General features: G+C 35.0%; 1 protein-coding gene across 12 annotated transcripts in view; it reads left to right on the top strand.

The window, feature by feature from the left end:
- The window catches only part of DMD (dystrophin), a 1,120,784-nt gene that overhangs the window by 474,858 nt on the left and 621,255 nt on the right, over positions 1 to 24,671 (top strand). For all 12 annotated transcript variants that reach the window (XM_071750505.1, XM_071750583.1, XM_071750574.1 and 9 more), the window contains 9 exons: positions 1,109 to 1,289; positions 5,063 to 5,208; positions 6,267 to 6,479; positions 9,961 to 10,074; positions 11,576 to 11,731; positions 13,900 to 14,070; positions 14,831 to 15,013; positions 17,352 to 17,486; positions 18,244 to 18,393. In XM_071750505.1, coding sequence (XP_071606606.1) covers positions 1,109 to 1,289; positions 5,063 to 5,208; positions 6,267 to 6,479; positions 9,961 to 10,074; positions 11,576 to 11,731; positions 13,900 to 14,070; positions 14,831 to 15,013; positions 17,352 to 17,486; positions 18,244 to 18,393 — 1,449 coding nt within the window. The remainder of the gene's footprint in view (positions 1 to 1,108; positions 1,290 to 5,062; positions 5,209 to 6,266; positions 6,480 to 9,960; positions 10,075 to 11,575; positions 11,732 to 13,899; positions 14,071 to 14,830; positions 15,014 to 17,351; positions 17,487 to 18,243; positions 18,394 to 24,671) is intronic.

Raw genomic sequence — 24,671 nt, 5'->3', positions numbered from 1 at the left:
ATTTAAAACTCTTCCCCAGATATTTAGTTATTAAGATACTAAGATTCCTAAAAATACCTTAGTAATCTGTGTCTTTGGTTCTTCATTAAGAAAATGTTGGTCATCACCTGTGTCGTAAGGATCTGGACCAGAAAATTATCTTCGTGGTCAAGCCCAACTTTCTTCCCTTGCAGACCACTTAGCTTGTTATATACTTTGCATTTTGATGTAGTTAAATAGGGGAATATTATTTTGTCATCATATGATAGAATAGCAATATTTGTACAAAAAAAGTCACAGCAATTAAGTTATTATTCTCTCTAAATGTTTTCATTTGTATGCTGCACCATCACAGAATTTGCTTATCTCTCTTACTGTAGGCAGCCCTGTGGGTGGAGATTACTTACAAGCTAATATTATTTGACAGGAATCTACTGAGACTTAATAATGAATTATAAGTTGCACGACGTACTTGTAGAAGTTTGACTTTATGAAGTCTCTGGTTCCAGAAACTCTGAAACTGAAAACGATGTTTCAAACTCAACTTTAGATCTGTGCTATTAGGTTTGTTTTCAGGTCTTTCCCAGCTGGCATTGTGCTTATAGAGTTTCTCTGCTTTCTTGCAGAAAGCTTTACTTTAAGTAGTTTTTCTATGAACTGTATATTTAGCTTACTTTATTTTCTTTTTATGCAGTAGTTGCAAATATCACAGTGTGTACAAGGTCTCTTGAAGGTAAAAGAGCACAACCCCAATCTGTAACGTGTTACTGTGGGTCTGCTAGAAATCACTGTGCATCTTCTCCTCTCCTTTTCTGAGGAGAGGAGCTTTTATCTTCCCTGTTACGTGTGAAAAGGATGGTCCTCGGGCATGGAATTTTAATATACAGTCTTGTTGTCTTTGAGCATTACCTTTTTAACATGATAATGTAAAAGTGGCTTTAAACAATGGTAAGAGCATTATACTGGGAGCAGAGGTCATGATTTGTGAGAGAAGATTAAAAATGTTGAATTTGTTCTTATTCCAACTGATTAGTTGGTGTAATGTGTATTGAAATACTGGTGATTTCACTGCACTGGTGATTTCATTTGTTGGACAGCTTTATCTTGATTTTTTTTTTAAAACATGCAGGACGAAATTATCCGAATGTCAACCCTTCAGCCTCAAATTGAACGGCTAAAAGCTCAAAGTCAAGCACTCAAAGAGAAAGAACAAAGGCCACTGTTTCTGGATGCTGACCTTGCTGCTTTTACCAGCCATTTCAAACAAATACTTGCTGATATGCAGGCCAGAGAAAAGCAGCTACAGACCAGTAAGTGTTTATTGACAAGAAGTCAATCTGCCTGACTAGCATGCAAAGAACAGGTGTACCTATTTTATTTTCCTACTTTTGTGTTTGCTTTTGTCACCCTAAACCAGGAGGAAAATTTAGGCAGTCTATTTTGCAGCTGTATTATTCTTTCAGAAATTTCAGTTCATTATACATCTTATTGAATAGGAAAACAAGGGACACTGTTGAGAAGCAAAGGTTACACTTAGGGTAGTTTTACCATCAAATTTTCCTTCTTAGTATGTTTAGGGACAGAACGAGTGATATTTTTTGTTTTGTTTAATTGTTATGGGACTATCAGTAGAGAGAAAGTTTAGGTGCAGGAGTGACTCTTATCTAGTTTTTCATATAATAGAAAATTTACTCCATAAAGCTCATCAAAGAGATTAGCTACATTCAGGTATCTAGTTTTTCATCGTCTGGTAAACTTTGCTATTTTTGCAACACAGAATATATGACTCCTAGTTGTAACATTATTTATAATATTTGTAATAAAATGCATTTCCCAATTGGGGAAAATGCTATACCAAAATTGGATGTGGAATTTGTTCCATATTAAAGATATATATAGCTTGTCAGTGTCTACCGTACACTTTTTGTATTTGACAATAAAATTAAGATATATTATCAAATAAAAAAATAAATTTAATTTTTCTAAACAGCAAAAACCTCATTTTCCCCTTAAGCCAATATCTGCAAGTGAGTGTACTGTTTTGGAGTCAGACATAGTGCTAGCACATTCTAGTGGATCTTTCTAGTATTCCTCCTAAATTCTTTCCATGTAGAAGTTTGTCATGATTGCATTTTTAAAGATGTATTTTTTTTTCAACAACAGTGCTTTATTGTGCTGCTTTGGTTACTTTCCACATGTGCACACACACAAACTGAAGAGGTAATGTTGCACAGGAGAAATGAAGAAATAAAACGTAAACGTTCCATAGCACGTGATGAAAGAAGGAGCCATAGAAATTTAATATCAAGGAGTGTAAAGTTTGTTCTTGACTCTGAAGTCTGACCATACGATGGATAGGTTTTAAAGCTTTTAATGTCACACTGGTTATATGCTGAATTCAGGTGCCATTCTATCAACAGGAAGATGTAAATGCTAGCTTGTCTGTGATTTTTCCTATATAACCAGTTTTATGTAATTGCTGGGTTTGCCTCACCTAATTTTATTATAACAAGACTATGTGAAGTAACCACTTGGTTAGTCCAATAAAATGAGTAGTGCTCATTGCCTGAACTGTAATGCCACCAAGCTGGGACTTTGATAAAGTTTGCCCTAGTTGTAGGTGTTCCTTCCCATTCCCGTGCTGCAGTACGTGCCTCCAGTCTCCTGGCCATCTGCAGAAGCTGCTGCCCTGAGCAGCAGCACTGAACAAACTGGGGAGAATCTCCTAAACTGGTAGAGAGCAGCAGTCCCTGAATCAGCATTTATGGAGCCCTGCTCTGTTATTTTATGTGACTGCTCTGCATCAAAGGTGCTTCAACTCAAACTGTTCAGCTGTAAAGATGAAACTGCTTTCCCCTCTCCTTTACATACCTGTAGTGATATTTTAGGTGAGATTGCTATGTCAATCATATTTTATCTTCAGAAATTTTACACACGACGTGCTAACTTCCTTTCATAACTGCTGTTGATATGAACTATCATGCTTGAGATACTGCATTAGATCTAATCTTGTTTAAGGAAAGTCATATGAATCAAAAAATGTGAATAAAACATACAAAGGTGAAGTACAGAATGTTTGAATATTTGAATCTGAGTTTCTTTTGCTTTCTTCAGTGACTATTTTTCTTCTGTTGAGCAGATGGAGAAAAGTCCATATCCTGTATCTTTATTTTAGCCTTAATTTAATAGAAAACTATTGAAATTTAGCCAGGCCATTTTAGAAATTGCTATCTCTTATGTCCATTAATTATTTGCAATTAATTATTTTCTATAGATTGAAGATTTTCATTAATACTTAATGATGTTTTGCAGAACAGTGGTAGTTTTTGCTCCTTTTTTTCTCCCTGTAAATATGACCTGGAAAGATTTAATTTTTTATTCATCTGTAGGGGACTGTTTTCCAAGGGAATTTCTCCCACTGAAAAAAAAAAAAAAAAAAAAAAGAGTTTTCTCTAGTTCTAGGACATCATCTCCCACAAATGTTTTTGTTTTCTTTGTTGGGTTTTCTTGCTTTTTAGATGGTCTTTATATCCATAGATAATTGATATTTTTGTTTGTATATCCATCATTCTAGCTCTTCCTCCTCCCCAGACATATTTAGTGTTATTTCTAGAATGCCCGTATATAGAAGACAGAGGTCAGACAGTGCTCATGCTGTTCAATAATGAACACATGGACAATCACAGCAATAGTTCAAGTATGAATAATGTTATTTGCCAAGGCAATCTTTAGTTTTATAATTGCCCTGGTGAAGAATGAGGGGCTGAACTTTATTTGTCTTGAAATAACTTCTTCTACATCAGAGAGTTTTCTAGAGAGCATCCTTGTCATCCTCCTATCCCCTCTCAGCATGGGGAGAGCAAGCTGTTAGTCAGTGCCAGGTGAGTACTCCCTACCCCAAACTTCTTCCCAGGTGGCAGCTGATGCATTCCAGCACTCCTCTTGCTCTGTGACTGGACCATCTCTGCTAAGGTGCCTCTTTTTTCATCTTGCTGTGATCTTCAGTGAGAAGCATTCTGATACCAGTTCTCTATTTGACATGACTTTTTCAGAGGGAGTTCGGGAAGTGTCAGTAGTTTAAATTTTTTTGTTGTTGTTGACAGGTGAAATTAAAAATACCAAGATGGAGATGACAAAAAGAAAAGCCATACTTATTTCTGTTTTTCTCTGCTTTTTAAATTTATACACTGTGCTTTTAGTTTACATTCTGGTTCTACCTTTGTAGGACCAGTAATTCACAAAGGTGAAGTAATGTCTAAATTTTTGTTGTTATTGATGAAAAGTCATTCATCTGCATTTTAATGTCAATTTTAGACTTTTTATTTACCTAGCCCATGTTTTTTGGACAGCTATATAATTTCTCAGTACTTTTTTCAAGCTTTTATACGCTTCATTATTATGTGGTACAAGTTGGAAATGATCCATTCCCAACCAGCCATGCTATTTGTCTGTACTTTTCTCAATGAGTATAGGAGGAACTATAGGAGTTGTTGAAGACAGAGGGAGAATCTCTGCTGATGAGTTGCTCATGTCTGCCAGATGTCTATTCACAGCAGCTGTAATGTTGGCACAATAACCACAGTTCAATAAAATTCAGCTTTAATGGAGAGGAAAGATTAATTTTATAAGCTTCTAACAGATGTCTTAAACAGAGTATTTTACTTGAACAGAAGCATTAAATGCAGAAACATGAGTCATAAAGGGGAATTCTATTTCTTACTGCATTTCTGAAATTAGATTTTGGGTTAAGTATAGAGGTACCTGTTGATCTCTAAACAGACATATTTAAACTAGTAGTCTTGGCCATATATTGTCATGTGACCTATGACAAGAGAGTCAGATGGTGAGCAACTGATAAAAAAGCAGTGGTCATAAAAATTAGAATGAATGTATTTGTTCTTCAAAAGTTTTTTGCTTCCACAATTCTTGGAAAAATCTGTTACTGACATACTGGACCTGTTGCAATGTGTTGCTCAACATCAGTGTCTTCAGTAAGGCTCTTTTATCAAGTATCTTCTGTCAGCAAACCAAATAATGAAGCACAATTTATTCTTTTTTCCTTTTTCTGCTCCACTGAATGTAGTTTTTGACAGTTTACCTCCTGCACACTACAAAGAGACAATGAACACTATACTTGTGTGGATACAACAGTCAGAAACCAAACTCTCCATGCCTCAAGTTTCAGTTGCTGAATATGAAATCATGGAGCAGAAACTCGGGGAACTCAAGGTAAGTGGTCAGGCTGTGGTAATGAAAGTCTCAATTGAAAAGTTTAAAGGAAAGGAATCCTTAGCTGTCATGAGTCTGCTGAAGCCTGTGGATCTTGAGTGAATGAAACCCATTCTGGTTTTAGGCAAGGGCTTCAGTAGATGGTGAATACTTAATTATATCAATTTCCCAAACTTAAAGGATTGCAATGGTTCTTCACCATTGAAGCATTATCTTTTTTTATAAAATACTTAACACATTTAGGAAAAGCCTTTGTTTGTACCTATGACATGTAAGATAGTCCTTTGGTGCTAGCTCTAGTAGTTGAGTATAGATTTAGCTTGTTTCATTTTCCAGTGCAGACATGGAAATCATTGTGATTTGCAGAATACAGTGTGGGCTTTGTCAGATTTCCTGTCAGATTTACAAGCAAACACAAGTGTGGAACAAGTTTGCCAGTGGGTACAAACCTTCCATGCATTTCAATGATTAATATTGTTCTCCTATTGGATGACTAATGAGTGTGTTGTTTGATGCAGCTAGTAATGCACATTCAGAAATGAAACGTAGAATATTGAAAAAAAAGTTATATGCAGCAAAGAATTGCAAAAGTTTAAAAAGTTATCAAATACTTTAAATAACAGAAGCAATTCCAAGCTTATTATTTTTCTCCATGTATAGTCTAATTCTTTTCAAAAGTAATCAAGTGATTCTGCTCTGGCAGGGAGGTTGGACTTGATGATCTCTCAAGGTCCCTTCCAGCCCTTAACGTTCTGTGATTCTATAATTAGGACCATAGTAAATTCCTATTTCAAATTAATGAAGCATAAATGAATCACCTCTGTTAACAAGTATAAATACCTCTTGTGATATTTTCAGGTCAACTTAAAAAGTCTACTTTCTTGTTTGTGTGAGAAAAACAATTCCAAGTTGCTTAGTAGAATATGTTATTGTATGTTTTAGTAAAGGTGACCTACATTTTTAGCTTTCAGCCTTCAGCAGTCTCACCTATGTTTATGAAACAAGCAAAAAAATCACCCCACACATGAATCAGGATGCTATTTGCTTCTTAATTATAGGCTCTACAAAGTTCTCTGCAAGAGCAGCAAAAAGGCCTGAACTATCTCAGCACAACTGTGGAAGATATGTCCAGGAAAGCCCCTCCAGAAGTCAGCCAAAGATACAGATCAGAGATTGAGGTGATCCATGGCCATTGGAAGAAATTGTCAGCACAGCTGGTGGAACATTGCCAGAAACTTGAGGAGCTTATGACGAAACTCCAGCGATTCCAGGTTAACCAAAATTTTTCAGCCTCAGTTGCTATGAAGTAGCTTGTACTTATAGGACTAGCACAGAACATATTTATAAGCCTCAAGTAACACCAAGGTGAAATATCAAAACAGTACATAAAATGCATTAAACAGTCAGCTTGACTTTGGTGAGTCCGAGATTTTACCTTGGATTCTGGTTTTGTGGCTGTATCTATGTTGTTTCAGTAGAAAAACTTCACTTGGTTCTCAGTGAAATTGCTACTAACATTTCTTTACTTTTTCATGCAGCTGAAGTAGTTGTTGACTTTAATGGATTCAGTTACGTAATTAAAGCAATTTGTAATATTGTAGTAGCCTGGCAGCAGTTGCTAGAAAGCAGAAGTGTTTGACTTGTACAATTGTGGAAATTCCAGGTATTTAGAATGACAGCATTGGAACCTTTTGCTGTTTCTGTCACTGTGATGATGTTCTATTTTTACTTATCTACCAATGACATGTATTATCATTACATGGATTGTCTAAGACTTAGATGTGTTATGATTTAAAATAAGTCCATATTCCTGTTCTATGTCTCTAGAATTTAGTGAGACGGGTTTCAGAGGAATTCAAGTCAACAACTCACAAAATGGATAAAGCCTTTTTATTTTTTTTTATATTTTTTTCTCTCTTTGCCTCAATGCATAAGGATACTTGCATACTATCATTAAGAAAATTCTGAAGGCTGGGGCTGAGATCCTGGAGCCATACTAAAAGCTGTGATCTCAGAGAGTGTTTCTTCTCAGTGTTGTCTGTCCCTGTATTTCTTCTCTTTACAACAGTTAATATTTCTGTTCTGGAAGTTGGTTTGCTGGTAATAGAGCAGGATACATGATTAACTCCATGTTGTGAATTATAATGCAACAGTATGTGAACTGTAATTGTTATTTCAGCTTAATTTAATAGTACTTACTATTTTGTCACCCTTCATCAATTGTTACAGAAGGAAAATGGACAAAAAAAAGAGGAAACTCTTTATCAGAACTATTTAAAATTTGGCTACTGAAGTGCTGCACTGCTCTAAATTGTAACTTTGGCTCCATAGATACATTTCTTATGTTTGAAGCTGGCCATGAAATTAAGTTTGAGGTATGGTGGGATGACCTTGGCCAGCAACCAAATGCCTCAACCACTCTATCACTCCCTGTCCTCAGCGTGAGAAAATAGGATGGAAAAGCTCTTGGACTGAGATAAAGAAAGGGAGGTCACTTACTAGTTATCATCATGGACAAAACAGACACAAGTGGAAAATTAAAATGGATTTCAATAGTGAGAAACAAAAAAATTAAACAGCTCCTCTTTCTCTCCCTCTTTTACCTAGTCTGTACTCAGTTGCTTTACTCTTTTCTCCTCTCTAACCAAAGGGTAGAGGGGAACTGGCAAATGGGAGCTGTAGTCAGTCCAGAACAGCTCCTCTCCACTGTTGCTTCCCTCTCACTCTCTTCCCATGCCTGTCACACCTCTTCTTCCTCCTTCTTCATTCACCTTGGTGTCTGCAGGGCTCTTTCTCACTTTTTTTTTTCTCCCCTCCTCTGCCTCTCTGGCATTTTTTCCCTTTCTTAACGATATTATCACAGGGGCCTCACTATCTGACCAAGGGGTCAGCTCTGTCCTGTGGTGGGTCCACTAAAGACAGCTGGAACTGACTGTGCAGCACAAGGCAACACCTGGCTTCTCTTCACAGAGAACCCATACCACCAAAGCCTTGACAGATAAACTCAGTATGAATAGGAAAATGAGATAATGGTTTTATCAATAACAAAATGAAATATTTGCAATGGCACAAAAAAGAGAAATATGCTTTGCTTGAAAAATTATTTTTTTTTCCCCTCTAAATTTTCTGAATAGAGGTTCCTCCCCTGTTCTTAGAAGGAGAAACTCCTAAACATCATTGCCATGGTCTACAGAGAATGTATTGTTTAAACTATGTGAGCTATTGCTGCATAAAAGGCTTCCATTGCATGTAAAACTTTGCCTTTATATTTATTGCTGAAGTCACTGTAGTACACAGTTGATATAAAAATCATTGTGTTTTCAGCTCCTTGAATGGCTTATCTTCCAGGTGATTGTTTTAGCTGTTGAAATTTATGGGATGTTTCAGTATGAGATATGACTGAATCAGTGTCAATAAATAAAATGCATATATAGTCTGATTCAAAATGCAAGTCATACAGCTGATGTTCATTGGTAGCTGAAGATTTTAAATAAATGCCATCACATCTATTTTGCAAAATGAATTAACTATAGTGAAAGTATTCTCATGAAGATATTAAGGTTTCATCATGAAATATGACTCTGAACTATTTTTCTAACTGAGAATTAAAAGACCGGTAAAGACACAGTAGACATGTCAATAGTGCTTTGGTAATTTCCATTCTAAAATATACTGATCATTTCTGCATTATTATTTTAATGAATTCACATCATTTTCCATTGTAGCCTGTTATTAAATATATGAGGCACAATAGGAAAATGTTCCCTTTGCTTGAATATCTCATAGCAGTTGCAAAGGCATTTTTGTACATTTTAGGGCACAGTCTATATTGCAATGAAATGTGTTTTTTTGTGCTTTAATTGAACTTTCCATTCAGTATGTATTCAGTATCAACATGTACTTCACTGTTCATTCCCTTTCAAATTTTTGGCATTATAATTTGTATGCTAACATGCATCTCACTGTTTACCTGAGGTGACATTTCAAGGTAATTTGAAGTCATATTTTAAAAATATCAATCTACCTTTCGAGGTATTAGTTTATTCATGTAATGTTGCCTGGGTCTGGTAGCATTCTGCCCTTTCAGGCGTTTGATGTTCAGCTTTGTTAATTATTTTTTATTAATTAATTAAAGACTAAGGAAAGCAATTTTTATTACAAATATTCTATTGCCAGAAAACAGTATATGGAAGTCAGTGTCTAAATTACTTATTGAGCCACTATATGACTTTAGTTTCTGAAGCTCATCTGTTTCATCTTCTGTTTCTTTTACAATTACTTTGTTCATTTGGAGTAGTAAGGGATTTTTTCTGTCACATGTTCTCGTAGAGAAATAAGCAATAAAGCATGCAACTTCCAAAAGCAGCCTAAAATGTAAATTGAAGCACAACAGTATTTGATAGGTGACCCTGAATTAATTGCCAAGTATGAGTAGTCTGAAGACATACAAAAACCCAGAAAACATATACACAGCACCTAAACACTGATGATATCTGGAAGGCATAAACTTGAGAGGCAGAAAGTTACTCACAGACATGTTAAACTTGGGCAGAAATGGTCAGAGCACAGGCTAAAGAGTCAATGACAGTCCCAGATAAAACTGCTTTTGCTTGTTTGCTGTGTTTATAATTTTCAGACAGCTCCATAATCTTGAAATTACATTGTGATAAATTTTAGTCATAGTGGCATGATGAATTATACTATTCCTGTCAGGTTCTGAGCAATGCAATAAAAAGTCTTTTTTAAAAACAGAATGACACTAAAACACTGAACAAGTGGATGGCTGAAGTGGATGTTTTCCTGAAGGAAGAGTGGCCTGCTCTGGGTGATTCAGAAGCATTGGAAAAGCAACTCGAGCAATGTACAGTGAGTATTACTGGTCTGCAATTATTCAGTTCTTCTCTGTGAGCCTAGCTTATACAGAAGTTAGACAATTGATTATTGTTCCTAAAAATAAATTCCTGTTGTAAGGGCGTAATGCTTCTGCATTTCCTGGGTATGAAGGAAAATTCTGTTAAAAAATTGGAAACTTTAATACAGAGAGAAAGCATACAGGGACTGTATGATTATGTATTTATGGCAGGAACAAAACATCAAAGAGGGTTCTTGCAGTAAATAAGTAGTAGCCTCTTAAGATAACTATTTACTTTCTTGAGTTTTCATGCATTGTTTGTTTGTTATAAACTGTATAATCTGTGCTGGAAGATCTTTTTCTGTATCTATTATTCACACATGATTTGCAAGCTTTTCTGACTGTACCAAAAGAACTTGCAGGTATTGTGAGTTATATCCATTTTTTTTTCACTAAACTTACAAGGTCCAGGATTTTTTCCCAGCAGAGTTTTAAAGCATCATGAAGTATTGATACTTCCATCACAGGGTTTAAAAAGTCTTCTGCCTGTCCCAACAGAGTGTGTAAGTGCAGTGAATCTTGTGATCCATGATAGTCCCTGTCTATATGTTCAGTGGAATTTACAAGTTCTGTAAATGTTCTGGCAGGATGTGTAAATATTATGAAACAAACATATTGATCTTACTGAACTATGAGCTCCTCAGATTTTCTTACCCCTTATTTAAATGAAAAATATGAATATATAGAAAAACTCTCATCTCTACAAAGTAAAAAGTTATGTGTAACTCCTTTAGAATCTGTTACCTGAATCTATTAAGAGGTTGCACAAATATTTGCTATTACTGTCAAATATATAACAAAGCTGACACATCTTTATCATCTTCTATTCATTTACACTTCCAGCCTTTTCCACTGTGTAGGAAGCCCAAATAATATCTGCAGCACTGAAAAAAGGCCTTAGGAAATTAAATTGGAAGTGTCAATTTAAAACTACCTAAGGGCTTCAGTAATGCTCAACCACAAATAAAATTCTAATACAAGGTATAACCAGAAAGTATCAGGATTCAGATGATTTGAAGGAAATTACCAGATGAAATACCAACCCAAGGGAGATGTTGGCACAATTATTAAGATGGTTTCACAAATAATGTTCTACCATTATGGTGGGATGCTCTTTCACAAATGTGAATAAAAGATTAAGGCATTGTAATAGATATGATATATGTAATATAACATTATATATGTCTGTGTATATATAGTGTGTAGATATCATTTGAAACTTACATGAGGTGTATTTTTCAAATTAACTTTACCTGGTATAGAATAGCTTACCACATTCCAACTGCTCATTCCTTTTTTAATTAACTTTCATACATAAGTCTGTTAATTGTGCTTGTTCAGCTGGAGAGCTGGACTAAAGATGTGTCAGAATCTCATGTAGATACATATTGATAGATATATCTGGAAATTTTTGCAGATGCTGCTTGCCTAATCTTCTTTCTGCTATTCCATTAGGCTTTAGTAAATGATATCCAGACAATCCAGCCCAGTTTGAACAGTGTCAATGAGATTGGGAAGAAGATGAAGAGTGAAGCAGAGCCGGAATTTGCTTCCAGAATAGAGTCAAAACTAAAGGATCTCAATGTTCAATGGGAACACATTTGCCAAGAGGTATCAAGTCTCCTGCTGTGACTGGTTAATTTTAAATTGATAATCAGTTTTCTCATTAGCAGAATTTGTCTCTATGCATATCCAGTAGATATGTGACTGAATTTAGACTTATTTGTGTCCCATGACCTAAAGTTCTGTTTCAGAATTTTATTTAGCATGTAGCAATATATATAAAGCATATTTCTTTATATTATGACACTGTCTTAATATTTTTATAATCAAATTAAATGTTAGTGCTTTAAACAGCAATTCATGGCTCCTGCAAAACTAGCTTTCTGAGAAGGTTATATAAGCATTTGCCAAGAAATCAAGTTATGCACTTAGTGCTACATTTTCATTTGCATCATTGTAGTCTCTTACCATTACTCAATGTGAAATAAGACACTAAAGCATTGAAGAGTTCAGAATTCAATAACCTGATTTTAAGGTATGCGCACACATCCATGTAATTTACAGTCTCCAATGGTCACTTGAATTTGAGAGAATGGGTCATAGCAGGAAAGGACAGTTATTTTTTATAAAGACATTCTTAATAAATAATTTTACAGATTAAGGAAGATAAAAAAAAGGACAACACCATTGTCATTGATGACATCTGGACTTTTGTTCTTTATGACAGTTCAAAGGAATTGTCTTTCATGTTTATGTTTTTGCTGCTTGCTCATTCTGTTGTCTACCTTTTAGTTTCTATTTTTCTGATTTTTCTGAGGGAAGCCTTCTGGCTTTCCTCTTTGACTAATGTGGAGTTTTTAATTGCTTATTTTTACAACTAATAATACACTTCTCTCATTGAAATGGCAAGTAATGCATTATAAATTTGGAAATCTTGTACAGTTTTCCACTGACTTCCCTGAAAATCTGCCTGTTACAGTTTGATTCAATGCACAGCAGAAATTATTGCCTCTCAGTGTGCATTTCTGACACAACTTCTTCAGTAATACCTGTTGAAGCATGTGAGTAGTAAGTATAAAATCAGTTTAATTCATGGGGATTTCTTGAAAAGATCTGGAAGAGTCAGCTTCAGTTGCTATACATGCAGTTAATATGACTGTGAGAGCTAACTTGTCATTCAGATACTTTTTCAGGTCACACAAGATTAACCTCTCTGCTGGTGCTGGAACTGAGGAAGAGACAATTTTGCAGGACCACACATGGTTCTGCTTTTATACTTGTTGAGCATAATTTTTTTTATTGTTATAGTTTTGTTCCGTAAAACAGCATTTATGTAGAGCATCATTTATATTTAACAGCTGGTCCTTGAGGATGATGAAACCAGTAACACTCAGAAACTAAGACTACATATTAAGACACAATTCCTCCTGATGTTACTGAAAATAACATTTCCTGAAGTAGCAACACAGTTCAGGATGTTGGAGTGATCAGCTCTGCAAGCCCACCTTTGGAAAATGGCACCGGTGTAACTAAGCAGTTTTAGTGTAAAATTTATACCATTGAAAGATAAACCATGCAGTGGCTCAATCAGTAAGGGATGGTGTTGATAAATTGATGCAAAATTCAATGAATTATAGAATGGTTTGGGAGAGAAGGGGACTTAAATATCATCTAGTTCTAGTTGATACACACATGAGCTGTATAGCTCATATGTTATATGACCCCTGTATAGTAATTGGCTAAGGATTTAACAAAATTATTTTTCCCTTTAAGAGAAGTAGTTTCTTCCAGTAGGAAATTTCTTCTTTACTTACCTTTTTTTTTAGGATATGCACTTTTCTGAGACATTCAATAATTGCTTCATCAGTAGAAGGATGGTCATATTGCCTCCAGCAAGTTGCACTTAAATTGGTTAAAAGGTTACCTGACTTTATTCCTTAAGAGCCTCTGGTTTCATCCTTCAATGCACTGTCAAGATCTCCTGTGGCTGTTCTTTTTACATCTTTTAGAACATAGACCCTGGGTGACTTTTTTCTAGATTTGTTTTCTGATGACCACAGCATATGGTATAGGATCTTGTTCTAGCACCAGTGAAATCTGCAGTGACTCACTAACTCGTGTAATATTTTCCCTATTACCTATTATTAATATCTATCTAATTTCTTGTTAACATCTGCTTAATTATAGGATTGTTATTAGAATACTATTTATTTAGGTTGTTTTCAGGCTTAAATATTGTGAAATTTGTACATATACCATATAATATTCTCTTTAAGGCCTATGCTAAGAAGGCAGCATTAAAAGGTGGTTTGGATAAGACTGTGAGTCTCAGAAAGGATTTGTCAGAGATGCATGAATGGATAACACAAGCTGAGGAAGAATATCTGGAAAGAGATTTTGAGTACAAGACACCCGACGAATTACAGAAAGCTGTTGAGGAACTGAAGGTAAAAAATTATCTAATCCATCGAGTTGTGTTTAAAATCCTTTTCGAAGCTTCTGTTGTGAAGAAATTCTACTTGGATACTTGATTTTGATGCAGCTCCAACATTCTTTTACCTAAGAAATAATTCCTAAGAAACAGGTGCTAGCATGAGTTAACTGATAGAATGAAATCAATTTCATGTCTTCTCTTTATATTAGAAAAAGAGAAAAAAATATTTAGGACTTCAGGCTGCATGTTGATATGTACTAAGTTTGCATGACTTATTATTTCTTTAAAATAGCATGTAAGGAACAGCATAGTTTGGTCTCAATAATGTTTCTTCTACATGGATGAATTCGGCCTTTCTACAAAAAACACTAATTTATTATACATGCACAAATATGTTCTTCTCAGCCACTGGATGTGGGCTTGACTTTTGTTTCATAGGTGACTTGTTCAGTTTGTGCTTTTGGGAAGGAAGATTCTATGGCCTTAACAATCTACCCAACACTGCTTGCAAGCTCTTAATTGTCCATAAGATTTTACCAGCATTTGAGAGGATCAGAACATACAATTGACAGTCTTTATTTATTTATGAGTTATGCCAGTCATAATACTTGGCGATATATGGAACAAGTTCAGTTTATTGTAAATAAGATTAATATATCAAAAGTAAACATATTCTCTAGTGATGGAATTAATTTTAATTCATTTTTATTAATTAAATAAGACAACCCAAATTTCTTTTTTTTTCTTTCTTTTTTTTTTTTTTTTCTTTTCAGAGAGCAAAGGAAGAAGCCATGCAGAAAGAAGTGAAAGTGAAGCTGATTACTGATTCTGTGAATAATTTTATAGCAAAGGCTCCACCTGCAGCTCATGAGGCTTTGAAAAAGGAGCTTGATGTTCTAACTACCAGCTACCAGCGACTGTGCAGCAGGCTGAATGGAAAGTGCAAAACTTTGGAGGTTGGATATCTCGTCAGTCATTGTATTTATAGGCTTTCTAGCTGCAAAAGTAAGGTAGAGAGCAAAAATATATTAGCACTGGGGATTATCAGTAGCCCAAGGCTGTCCTCAGTTAGTGAACTATTGTCACGGTTTAACACTGGCCCAGCAATTAAACCAAATGAGACATGCTCTCTATTAATCCCCCTCCCCTCCCTGATAAAGAAAGGAGAGAGAATAAGAGAGAGAGACTTACGGGTTGGAAACTAAACTACACAGCTTTAATGAAACAGTAATGATAAAAAGGAAAAATTACTAAATATATACTAATATACAGGAAAATTTATACCACGTTGCTCCCCACTTTCCCCCAGTAACTCTCACATCACCACTGAGGCTGCAGGGCAGCCCTGGGAAAGTCCAGGCTGGAATCCTGGAGTCAGCAGCAGTCGGGAGCTGGAGGCAGGAACACAGGGATTCAGGAGGGCATGGATCAGGCCCACAGGCAGATGACAAGACAGAATCCTCCCAGGATGCTGAAGCAAACAGGGACAGGTGAAGAAGGAAAGGGTTTGACACTCATGATCCCTCAAATTTATACTGAGTATGACGTGTATGGGATGGAATACTCTGTTTGGTCAATTTTGGCATCTATCTTGTTCGTTCCTCCCCAGAGGAGGGTTTCACGTGTGACTCTTTACTCCTTTTCTCCTTCCAGAGTGCAAAATGTTCCTCAGAGCTGAGCAGTGTCCTTAGTTCTGCACACCCGTCTCTGGCTGTAACTATAAACATCAGAATTATCAGTCCCAGAAGCAGACTGAGAAAATTGCTGGTAATTTCAGCAAGTGCAGCTACTTACAAGAAACTTAGCTGAAAACAAAATTGCAAGACAGAAAATGACCTTTGTCCTGGCCCAAACCAGGACACCCATTTACCTAAATATTTTTGAAACTCATATATACCAGGGGTTCATATTCGAGACAAGCCTCAGACATGGTTCTCGGGCCGGGACAACAGTGTCTGCCCAGAGTACTTGTCCTTCCTGAGACTGTCATCCAGCTTCTGTAGCAACTATGTGACATTGTCTTCACCAGCTCCTCTAAGCTTCTTTCTTCCACGGCTAAAGATTTTGATTTAATGGCCCTGTAGCTGGACGGGTACTCTTATCCCAGTGTAGGAACAGCATCTGATCTACTGGCATGCTGAATACTTCTCATGAGTTTTGTGTTTACTGTTCCATTTTGGTCAGCTACATTACAGATTCTTTGCATGGGACTTTTTGCATTTTAGACAGTGGTCACACAGAATTAGCTAGGATTTTTTTGTTATTTTGTTTGGGGTTTTTTTGTTATAAATTGATTTACAATAACTAAATTCATACAGGACAGTTACATAACTGGGTAAAATTTATCTCTTCTGAATTTCATTGTGGAAAATTAGATGTGTAATCTAAAGTGTTAATCTGTTTTTTGTTTCCTGATAATTGATGTTCTTTTTTTGTGGTAGTATCCCTCTATTACCTCTTCCTAGACCTTACCAGGCCCTTTCATTTGATATGACCAAAGTTAGGTAAGAAGAATTGAACTCTGGGAAACTTGATATATAAACAGCTAAGGAATCTCAAGAAAATTATTTTAACTTCCAAGAAAAAAGGAACAATGAGAAGTTGATTTATAAAGAATATAAATATTGTGCTTCTGCATAAGGGGCCATTTTTATCTGCTTAAGTATCTTCAGTCACTGTAAAAATACAATATTAGATATGTTTAATTTTAGGATAATAAGAACATAATTTCACTCTCCAACATGACATTCAGGGCACTAGGACTTCAACAGTCTGTGAATTGCACTTAGAACTCATTTCCATAAAGAATTCAGCCAGAATTATTGGAAGTTGCATTTTTTGACTTCTTATGAACATATGTTTTAAGGAATTAATATACAGGATATATAAGCAACCTGTAGCTACATCTTGTAATGAATTTTTAAAAATTTAAAAATTTTTTTTTAAATTCTGGCAGTTTGTATATCACAAGGAAATTTTACAGAAAAGAACATGAAGTAGGTGTTTCATGAGAGAGAAGATTAACATGGTTTGCAGTGGTATTCGATTTTTCTTGTTATCTTCTAAGGTTTTACTCTATAAAATAAAAGTGCTAATAAAAGTGGCTTTGTTCTGCATTATATTTATTTGGAACATTTAAATACTGGGGAAAATATCAACTATATGGGATCGTAATCATCAGATATCAACCATATTGTTTTGGGGATGAAGCATGCAATGTTTTCAAGATTTGGATTAGTTAAAGTCATCTGTGAGATTTTCAGTCTCAGTAAACTTATTTTCTTCCCCCATCAGGAGGTATGGGCATGTTGGCGTGAATTATTGTCATATTTGGATGCAGAAAATAAATGGTTGAATGAGATTGAACTGAAACTCAAAGCAACTGAAAATATCCAGGGAGGTGCAGAAGAGATTTCTGAGTCTCTAGATGTAAGTGCTGACTTAAAAAATATCAAATTGCAGGTATTGATAAACTGTAAATCACATTACATTCAAAACACACTGTGAATCAACATTGCACATAAGCAAGAGGCAGAATATTTGTAAAATCCTATGTTCTCACTTGATTCAACAAATGAGATATTGAATTTTCATCCATCTAAATGAAACAATAATTAAATGTGTTGTGCCTGATATCATAGACAGTTTCTGGTGACAGTAAAATGCATGTTCTTAAGAAACATGGCCTCACTTAAACCAGCCACAAAATATTGGAGACCTCAGAGAGGGCGTTAATCCTGGCACTGAAACTCTGTTTATAATTGCTTAATTTTTATTCATGGAACCTTTCAAATTTCTCAGAATTAAGTTAATACTCTTAGTGGATCAAAATTTAAAAATTTAAATTGATAATACATTTTTGTTGTTAAATTTCATCCATTCAGCTACTCAAGCAGAATTTTATGATTTTTTTTAAGTACACAAATACTTAACTCACTGGGCTTATTCCATGTTTTTAAATTAAAGCACCCAATGTGTTGCTTTGCCAAAAGTCTTTCCTTGGTTTTGGTAATAAGCAGTACAAAACTTCTGTTGCCAAGGCAAGGAACATAGATATTTTTCTATTTTCTATCTCTCCTTTTATTGTGTATGAAATTTCTTACCTATATTTCAAGATTAATAGCAAATGCTTTGTAGAATCTTATTTGCAGAAAGGAAAACAAACAATTTTTTGACATTTTTTCAGTCTTTGGAACGTTTAATGAGACATCCAGAAGACAATCGCAATCAGATCCGGGAACTGGCCCAGACTTTAACTGATGGTGGAATCTTGGATGAGCTGATCAATGAGAAACTTGAGAAGTTCAATACTAGATGGGAAGAGCTTCAGCAGGAGGTATATTTCATAATTTACCTGTCCTTCCATTAACTAGTTTACAGTGTAGCACCACTTAAGAAAAAAAAAAAAAAAAAAAATTATATTTCTTAAGCAGTACACAAACAAAGACTTATTTTTTAACTACTGGGCTAACTCCAGTGATTAGCAATGCACCACCTAGTTGCTTCCTCACTCCCAACATCTCCTGATGTGATGAAAGAAAGAACTGAAAAGGCAAAAATGATAAAATTAATGAACTGAGATATCTTTATGAGATGAAGGCAGTTTAATAAGTGGGGGGAAAAAAGAGCAAAAAGCAAGTGATACAAAAATAATCACTCAACACCAGGAGACTAATGGATACCCAGACAGTCCCCAGGCAATGGCAGTTTTGGAAAAACTTGCCCCCAACCCCATTTTGTTGCTGAGCATAACTCTCTGGGGTACAGAATACCTCTCTTTGGTCAGCTTGGGTCAGCTGTCTTGGCTGTGTCCCCTCCCAGCCTCTTGACCACCCTCAGCCTTCTAGCTGGGAGGAGCAGGGAGGAAAAGGTCATTGCATTGTGCAAGCATTAACTCCATCCCAGACAACCAGTACAACAGATAAACCTAAATTTCAAAAAATGAGTATCTAGTGTATTTAATCTTCAGTTGTGTATTTAGAGACACTTCCTCTGACAAAACTTGTACTGAGAAGCAAATGATTTTCAAAATTAAATATGAGCAACATTCTTTCAAAGATATATTCTTTACTAAATAATAAACAAGGACCTCTGCAGCAATGAAAGATTTTATAAAGACATAATATGTATCCATGTTTAGGATATATATATCCATGTTTAGGATTTGACAAGGAGAGTCAAATCTAGCAATATGATTGATTGTCAGTCTTTTCCAGTGACTCCTTGAAGAAAATTGTACTAATTCTTTAACAGATTCCAGTATCGGGACTCTATACTTTTGGTTGGTTGGTTGGGTTCTTTTGGTTTTTTGTTTGTTTGTTTGTTTGGGGGTTTTTGGTTGGTTTTTTGTTGTTTTTTTTGTTTTGTTTTTTTTTTTTTGGTTAATTCAAAACTGCGAAATTTGTGCACAAATATTTACTTTTAATACTAGGAGTTTATTTACCTAAGTGTATGCATATAATAGGACTGTATTAATACAATGTACAAATGTATTAATACAAATGTTTCTGTATCTGAAAAATGGCAGGACCAAATAAAATTCACCAAAGAATTTTAAGACAACCAGAGGACAAATAAGGAAACAGCTCAACTACTGGTAGTTTACAGGACAGAGTAACAAGGCAGTTAAATTAGAGGAATACTCAGTGCAAATACATGAAAAATAATACTCCTGGATGACTTCTAACTTCATAGCTGTAAAGTAACTTCTGAGCTGACTTATTGTTCTGTAGTAAGACCTTGGGAGTTATGAAGAGAAATAGGAGAAAGGTGTCAGCTCAGCTGGTAAAGATGAGAAAGGAATTACTAGGGAAGCACCTAGTGAAACACAGGGGGACCTTCTTTATGATTGGAACCAGAACATGATCAAAGATGAGATATGAAGACTGTCAGAAGTTTCTCAGTTTCATTTATATAAATGATGCACGAGTAAAGATTTTTAGAAAAAGCTTTGTTAAAATGATAAAAATCTACCATGACAATGATAACATTTTTGAAAGGAAACATTTTTGGGGTTAAATGTGAAAAGTACCACATGAGGATGTGTGAAATTCTGGAGAAAATTTTGATGAGGATATGAGCAAAATATATTGGAAGTTATTTAATGTTTTCCAATTTAATTTAAATATAGACAAAAAACAGGGAAGGGAAATCATGTCTCGTCTACCACACTCAGTTCTTTGGAAGTTTGATATGATATTTCATAGTAAAATATCAATGTCTCAGTCACATCACTTCTTTACTGTGTGTTTTTCACAACCAAATGTTTTGTTAATTTTCGCATGGAAGGCTCACACACCTTTTTACATAGACCTCTGTTGCTGAATTTTCTGTGCTGTTTACTTAGCCTTGTTGAAATCCAAACAACTTGCACTCTCCTTACATAAAAATACATTAAAGACATATAATATTATTCAGGTTGTGTTCAAGGTCACTTCTTTAGAGAGATTAAGAGGCTAACCTAGTGTGATAATTTCATTTAAATAATTGTGTGGGTAATTAATGAGACAACAAGCTCATGTGGGCAGAAACAGATATGTGAAATATTTGTTCACTACTAATACCAAACCATTGCCATGTGAACGATGCTGCAAGACAATACAGCAATACTACTGAGGTAGAGATTAATTTTTAAAGACAGAAAATGGCTTTATGTTTGTACACCTTATCTTCTTCAGTTAAGAAAGACTCTGTGTTTAGTTTGCTTTTGAACATCTGGGGCTGATCGATAAGAAACATATACCCTATCTTTACTTTCCAAGAACTGATTAACTCACAATGTTTTATACTGTATCTAAAACCCACTGTTGTCTAATGAACTTTAAGCTAATCTTGCAGATTATTATCATCCCCTGTAATGCTGAAAGTGGTCTATACCCTGTCCAGCCAACTTAAAAAATGTCAGCTAGATATTCCTGAGATGACGCTTGCAAAAATTTTACAAAATACTGTTTTTCAGCTAGACTATACACTAGCTTCCAGTTTTATTTTTAGGGACTGTCTCTTCATTTCTTTTAGGACTCCCCTCAAGATTGCCCTTTGTTTCTTTCAAAGAGCACACATTCATCATTTGACACAATTATTCCGCTCTTCTCTCAAAAGAAGAAAGAATTTTTCGTGCCCCATCTCCACATGATTGCTTTGAAAGCTGCTAGGAGGGCTGCTTTTGCATGTGCTGAGGCACTGTGAATCTGCAGTGATAACCTAAAGTGATAAAGAGGTTTTCATTTGTATAGTTTGCAATATTGGAATATAGTTGCTCAAAGATAAAATCACATCATGGTGTTATAGTCAAATATTTGTAGTCTGCACTTTAAAAACAGGCTATGAAATATTAGTAGAATTTTCAGAATTACTTCTAGCTTCTTAACACTTCTAATAATAAAAATACCTGGATCCAAGACAAATGTTTTGAATGGTAGAAAGGCTTTTCTAGTTTAAGTCTTAAAACTAATCTACCAATTCCTTAAAAAAAAAAAAAAAATAAAAATTAGAGAGTAACATGTTTCATAACAATTTGATGCAAAACATATAGAGGTGTTGTAATATGACTCATATATATACACAAGTGTTAGTAACACGAAAAATTAGGTTATATTTTAAAGTAATTTTGACAGAAAGGAAATGTAAAGTTTTGTAATTTTTTATTTTTTTAACTATACCCTGTGTTAATATGATTTTTCAATAATTAGTGTAACTGAGACAAAAAAACCCCAAACTAACATATTTCAGCCTTACTTCACAGACACTTTCCCATGTGTAAGTTAATTAATGAATTTGCTTCTATATTATAAATAAATAAACCCAGGAGTAAGAAGCACTGTGATTTTGTAAAGGTTTCATTCTATTTTTCTCCTACAGCACATCTACCAATTTTTTTAAATAACAAAACTCTGCTTTGTTTTAACCATAAAACTCTAACCATCATCTTAGTAATTACATGTGGGATTAATGTCATTAAGTACATGAAATGTATTTTTAAGGAAAAAGTGGCAGCATCTATAAATATAGGTTTATAATAGTCAACATCAATGAAGGTGTTATTGTCATAAGCAACTGTTTCAGTACCTCCAGCATTCTTGATATTTGGTCATTTCTCTCTGCATCCTTTCCCTTTATATGGATAATATGAAATGCTACTATTTCCTGAATTTAGGGTTGATCTTTGATAAATTATAAATGGATTTATGCAATACCCCTTATCATAAAAATCAAATGTTCTGCTTCATAATAAAAAATAACTGTGTCTATAAAAAATGTAGAGTTTAAAAAAAGTTTAGAGTTCATAATTTTTTTTTCTTTTCCCCTTCATTCTGATAGCTACTAAGAGCACAGTTCTTTGTTTACTTTTCGTTGACAGCTGTCAACATTTCAGTGGCTCAGAAATAATTAGAGTTGGTTAGTTTGCTGAGATTTCCTATTTAGCAATTAACTGTCAGACAACTCTCTTCAGAGACCAAAACCTTCAGTTTTATTGATTATGATCTGACAGCAGAGCTATAGCTTCTATTATGTCCTCAGACCCAATTGTACACTAGGATGTTATTTCTTCCACAGAGGAATAGAAAATTCTTAATCTTTTAACCCCCCCCCCCAAACAAGCAAACAAACAAACAAAACAACATAAAGCAAACCCACAACCCAAAAATAACCTCAAAACCCAGAACAGCATAAAGTATTTGTATATCATTTATATATAAACAATTTCGGCAATCACATGACTTTAAAAAATAAACACGTATAAATCTACATGTACCAAGACATATGAGTTTTAAGGACAAATTTGAAGTTCTGGTTTCACAGATGTAAGGATATATTATGTCTGTCCCTTTTTGGAAAGGTCTCTAGTGCATACCTCCATTGGAGCCCCTCATTTCTACTCTAAGAGAGGAAGAAGCATCTTCCATATTGTGGCATTCCCTTTGAATGAATTGATAAGCACTCTGCAATGCCAATGGTAGTGCCAGGGACATTCCTAGTTAACAGGAATAAGGTTTTGAGTCAGTTATGTACTGGAAAAATGCATTACACGAGTGTATTGGATCTTTTATAAAGTGATTGTGAAGGCACTTTCATTGCATTGTGAATGAAACAAGGTCAGGGCAGAAGCTTGACTTTCAGGGAGAGTCTATTCAATACAGGAGTTTACACTGTTTGGGTCAAGGGGTGTAGCCAGTTAAATAGTTGTGTTACTTGCCCATAAGACCAAAGGGCAGACCCTTAACTGTTTTGGCCCCTATGTCTGGCTGCTGACCAACATATTTAATGCAGTTTTATTTTTTCTAATTACATCTTACTTTTACCACACCACAAAATAGAGATAAAAAAATTCTGGAAGCAGCCACTTATATTTAGTAAATCATCATAGCTGTAAAAATGCCGTTTCCCAGCATTCAGCTGTGTGGTTCTGCTTCCACTGCCAAAATAGTTCACAAACTTGGTCTGATGGCTCACTCATCCGAGGTGTTGACATGTTTTAGGAAAGGTATATTTTGACTTCACCAGATTCTTGGGCTGTAATAAAATTACTCTCTGTGGACAATGAGAGTGGAATGTTTTGTCTTCATATGTGGACATGCTTATTTTGTGTGTACCTAAATATATCACAAGCATGCATATATATTTATCTGACTTCATATTTGTTTGAAACCCATCTATAAAAATTCAGTCATACTCAAGCAAAGATTAGTTGTAATTCTTTGTTAACTCTAAAGGCTTTTATATTTGAACAATGAGTTTGGAAACGTTTCCATTTTCAAGTTGTGTTTGTGAACAGGATTTTTATATAAATAGTTTCTGCTCATATAAGCACAAAGATGACAACTTTTCAATTACCACACCTGTCATACAATTTCAAGACTTTTTGTGAGTTTCCATATAATGATAGCTACTTCATTGCATACATGCAGGCTGCTCCTGAGGATGGCAGCAAATTTATCTATACCTAGATGTGCCTAGATGGAAATGACAGCATGGATCAGAATTTAACAAGCATAGCTATAAAAGTAGTTTTTTAGAACTTAGCAACAAACTTATGTCCAGTATATTGAAATCTCCATAACATTCAAGTACTTATTTTTATGACTAATGTAACTTTCTCAGGATCCTGTTTCAAATGGTGAGTTTAGTGAACATTAGGACACTGCAGCCCTCAATATGAATGGATATGCACATATTTTAGTTTTACCAGTTATGAAAAAAAGATCAATAACAGCAAAGAGGTTTTTTTCTATGCTTCTGGTGGGACGCCTATACCAGTGGGCAGTAGAAACCTACTTACTTTTTTTCTAATCTCATGTGTCTTTCAATCTACTGCGTAGTGCTGCAAATTAAAAGGTAAAGAATGACTGTGTCAGCCAGGCTTACAAACTGGAACTAAGGAGTGCCAATGGGAATGGAAGCTGTGGAGTCTGACCCCACTGCTTTGAACAGTTTGATATAAATTGTAATATAAAATCTCAAATCAGATGCAGGTAGAAGTCATCATAAGTAACAAGCCTTTATATTGTACTGTGAAGTTATACTGTTTTAATTATTCATTTGTTAGGATAGTATTGGCTTCATGGCTCAGGTGCTTTCATTAACATTGTGGTGTAGGTCCACTATGTAAATCTG

Source organism: Heliangelus exortis, chromosome 1 (assembly GCF_036169615.1).
Source record: "Heliangelus exortis chromosome 1, bHelExo1.hap1, whole genome shotgun sequence".
Classification (NCBI taxonomy): Eukaryota; Metazoa; Chordata; class Aves; order Apodiformes; family Trochilidae; genus Heliangelus; species Heliangelus exortis.
The sequence above is the reverse complement of the archived record's forward strand: the minus strand, read 5'-3'. Positions and strand labels throughout refer to the sequence as shown.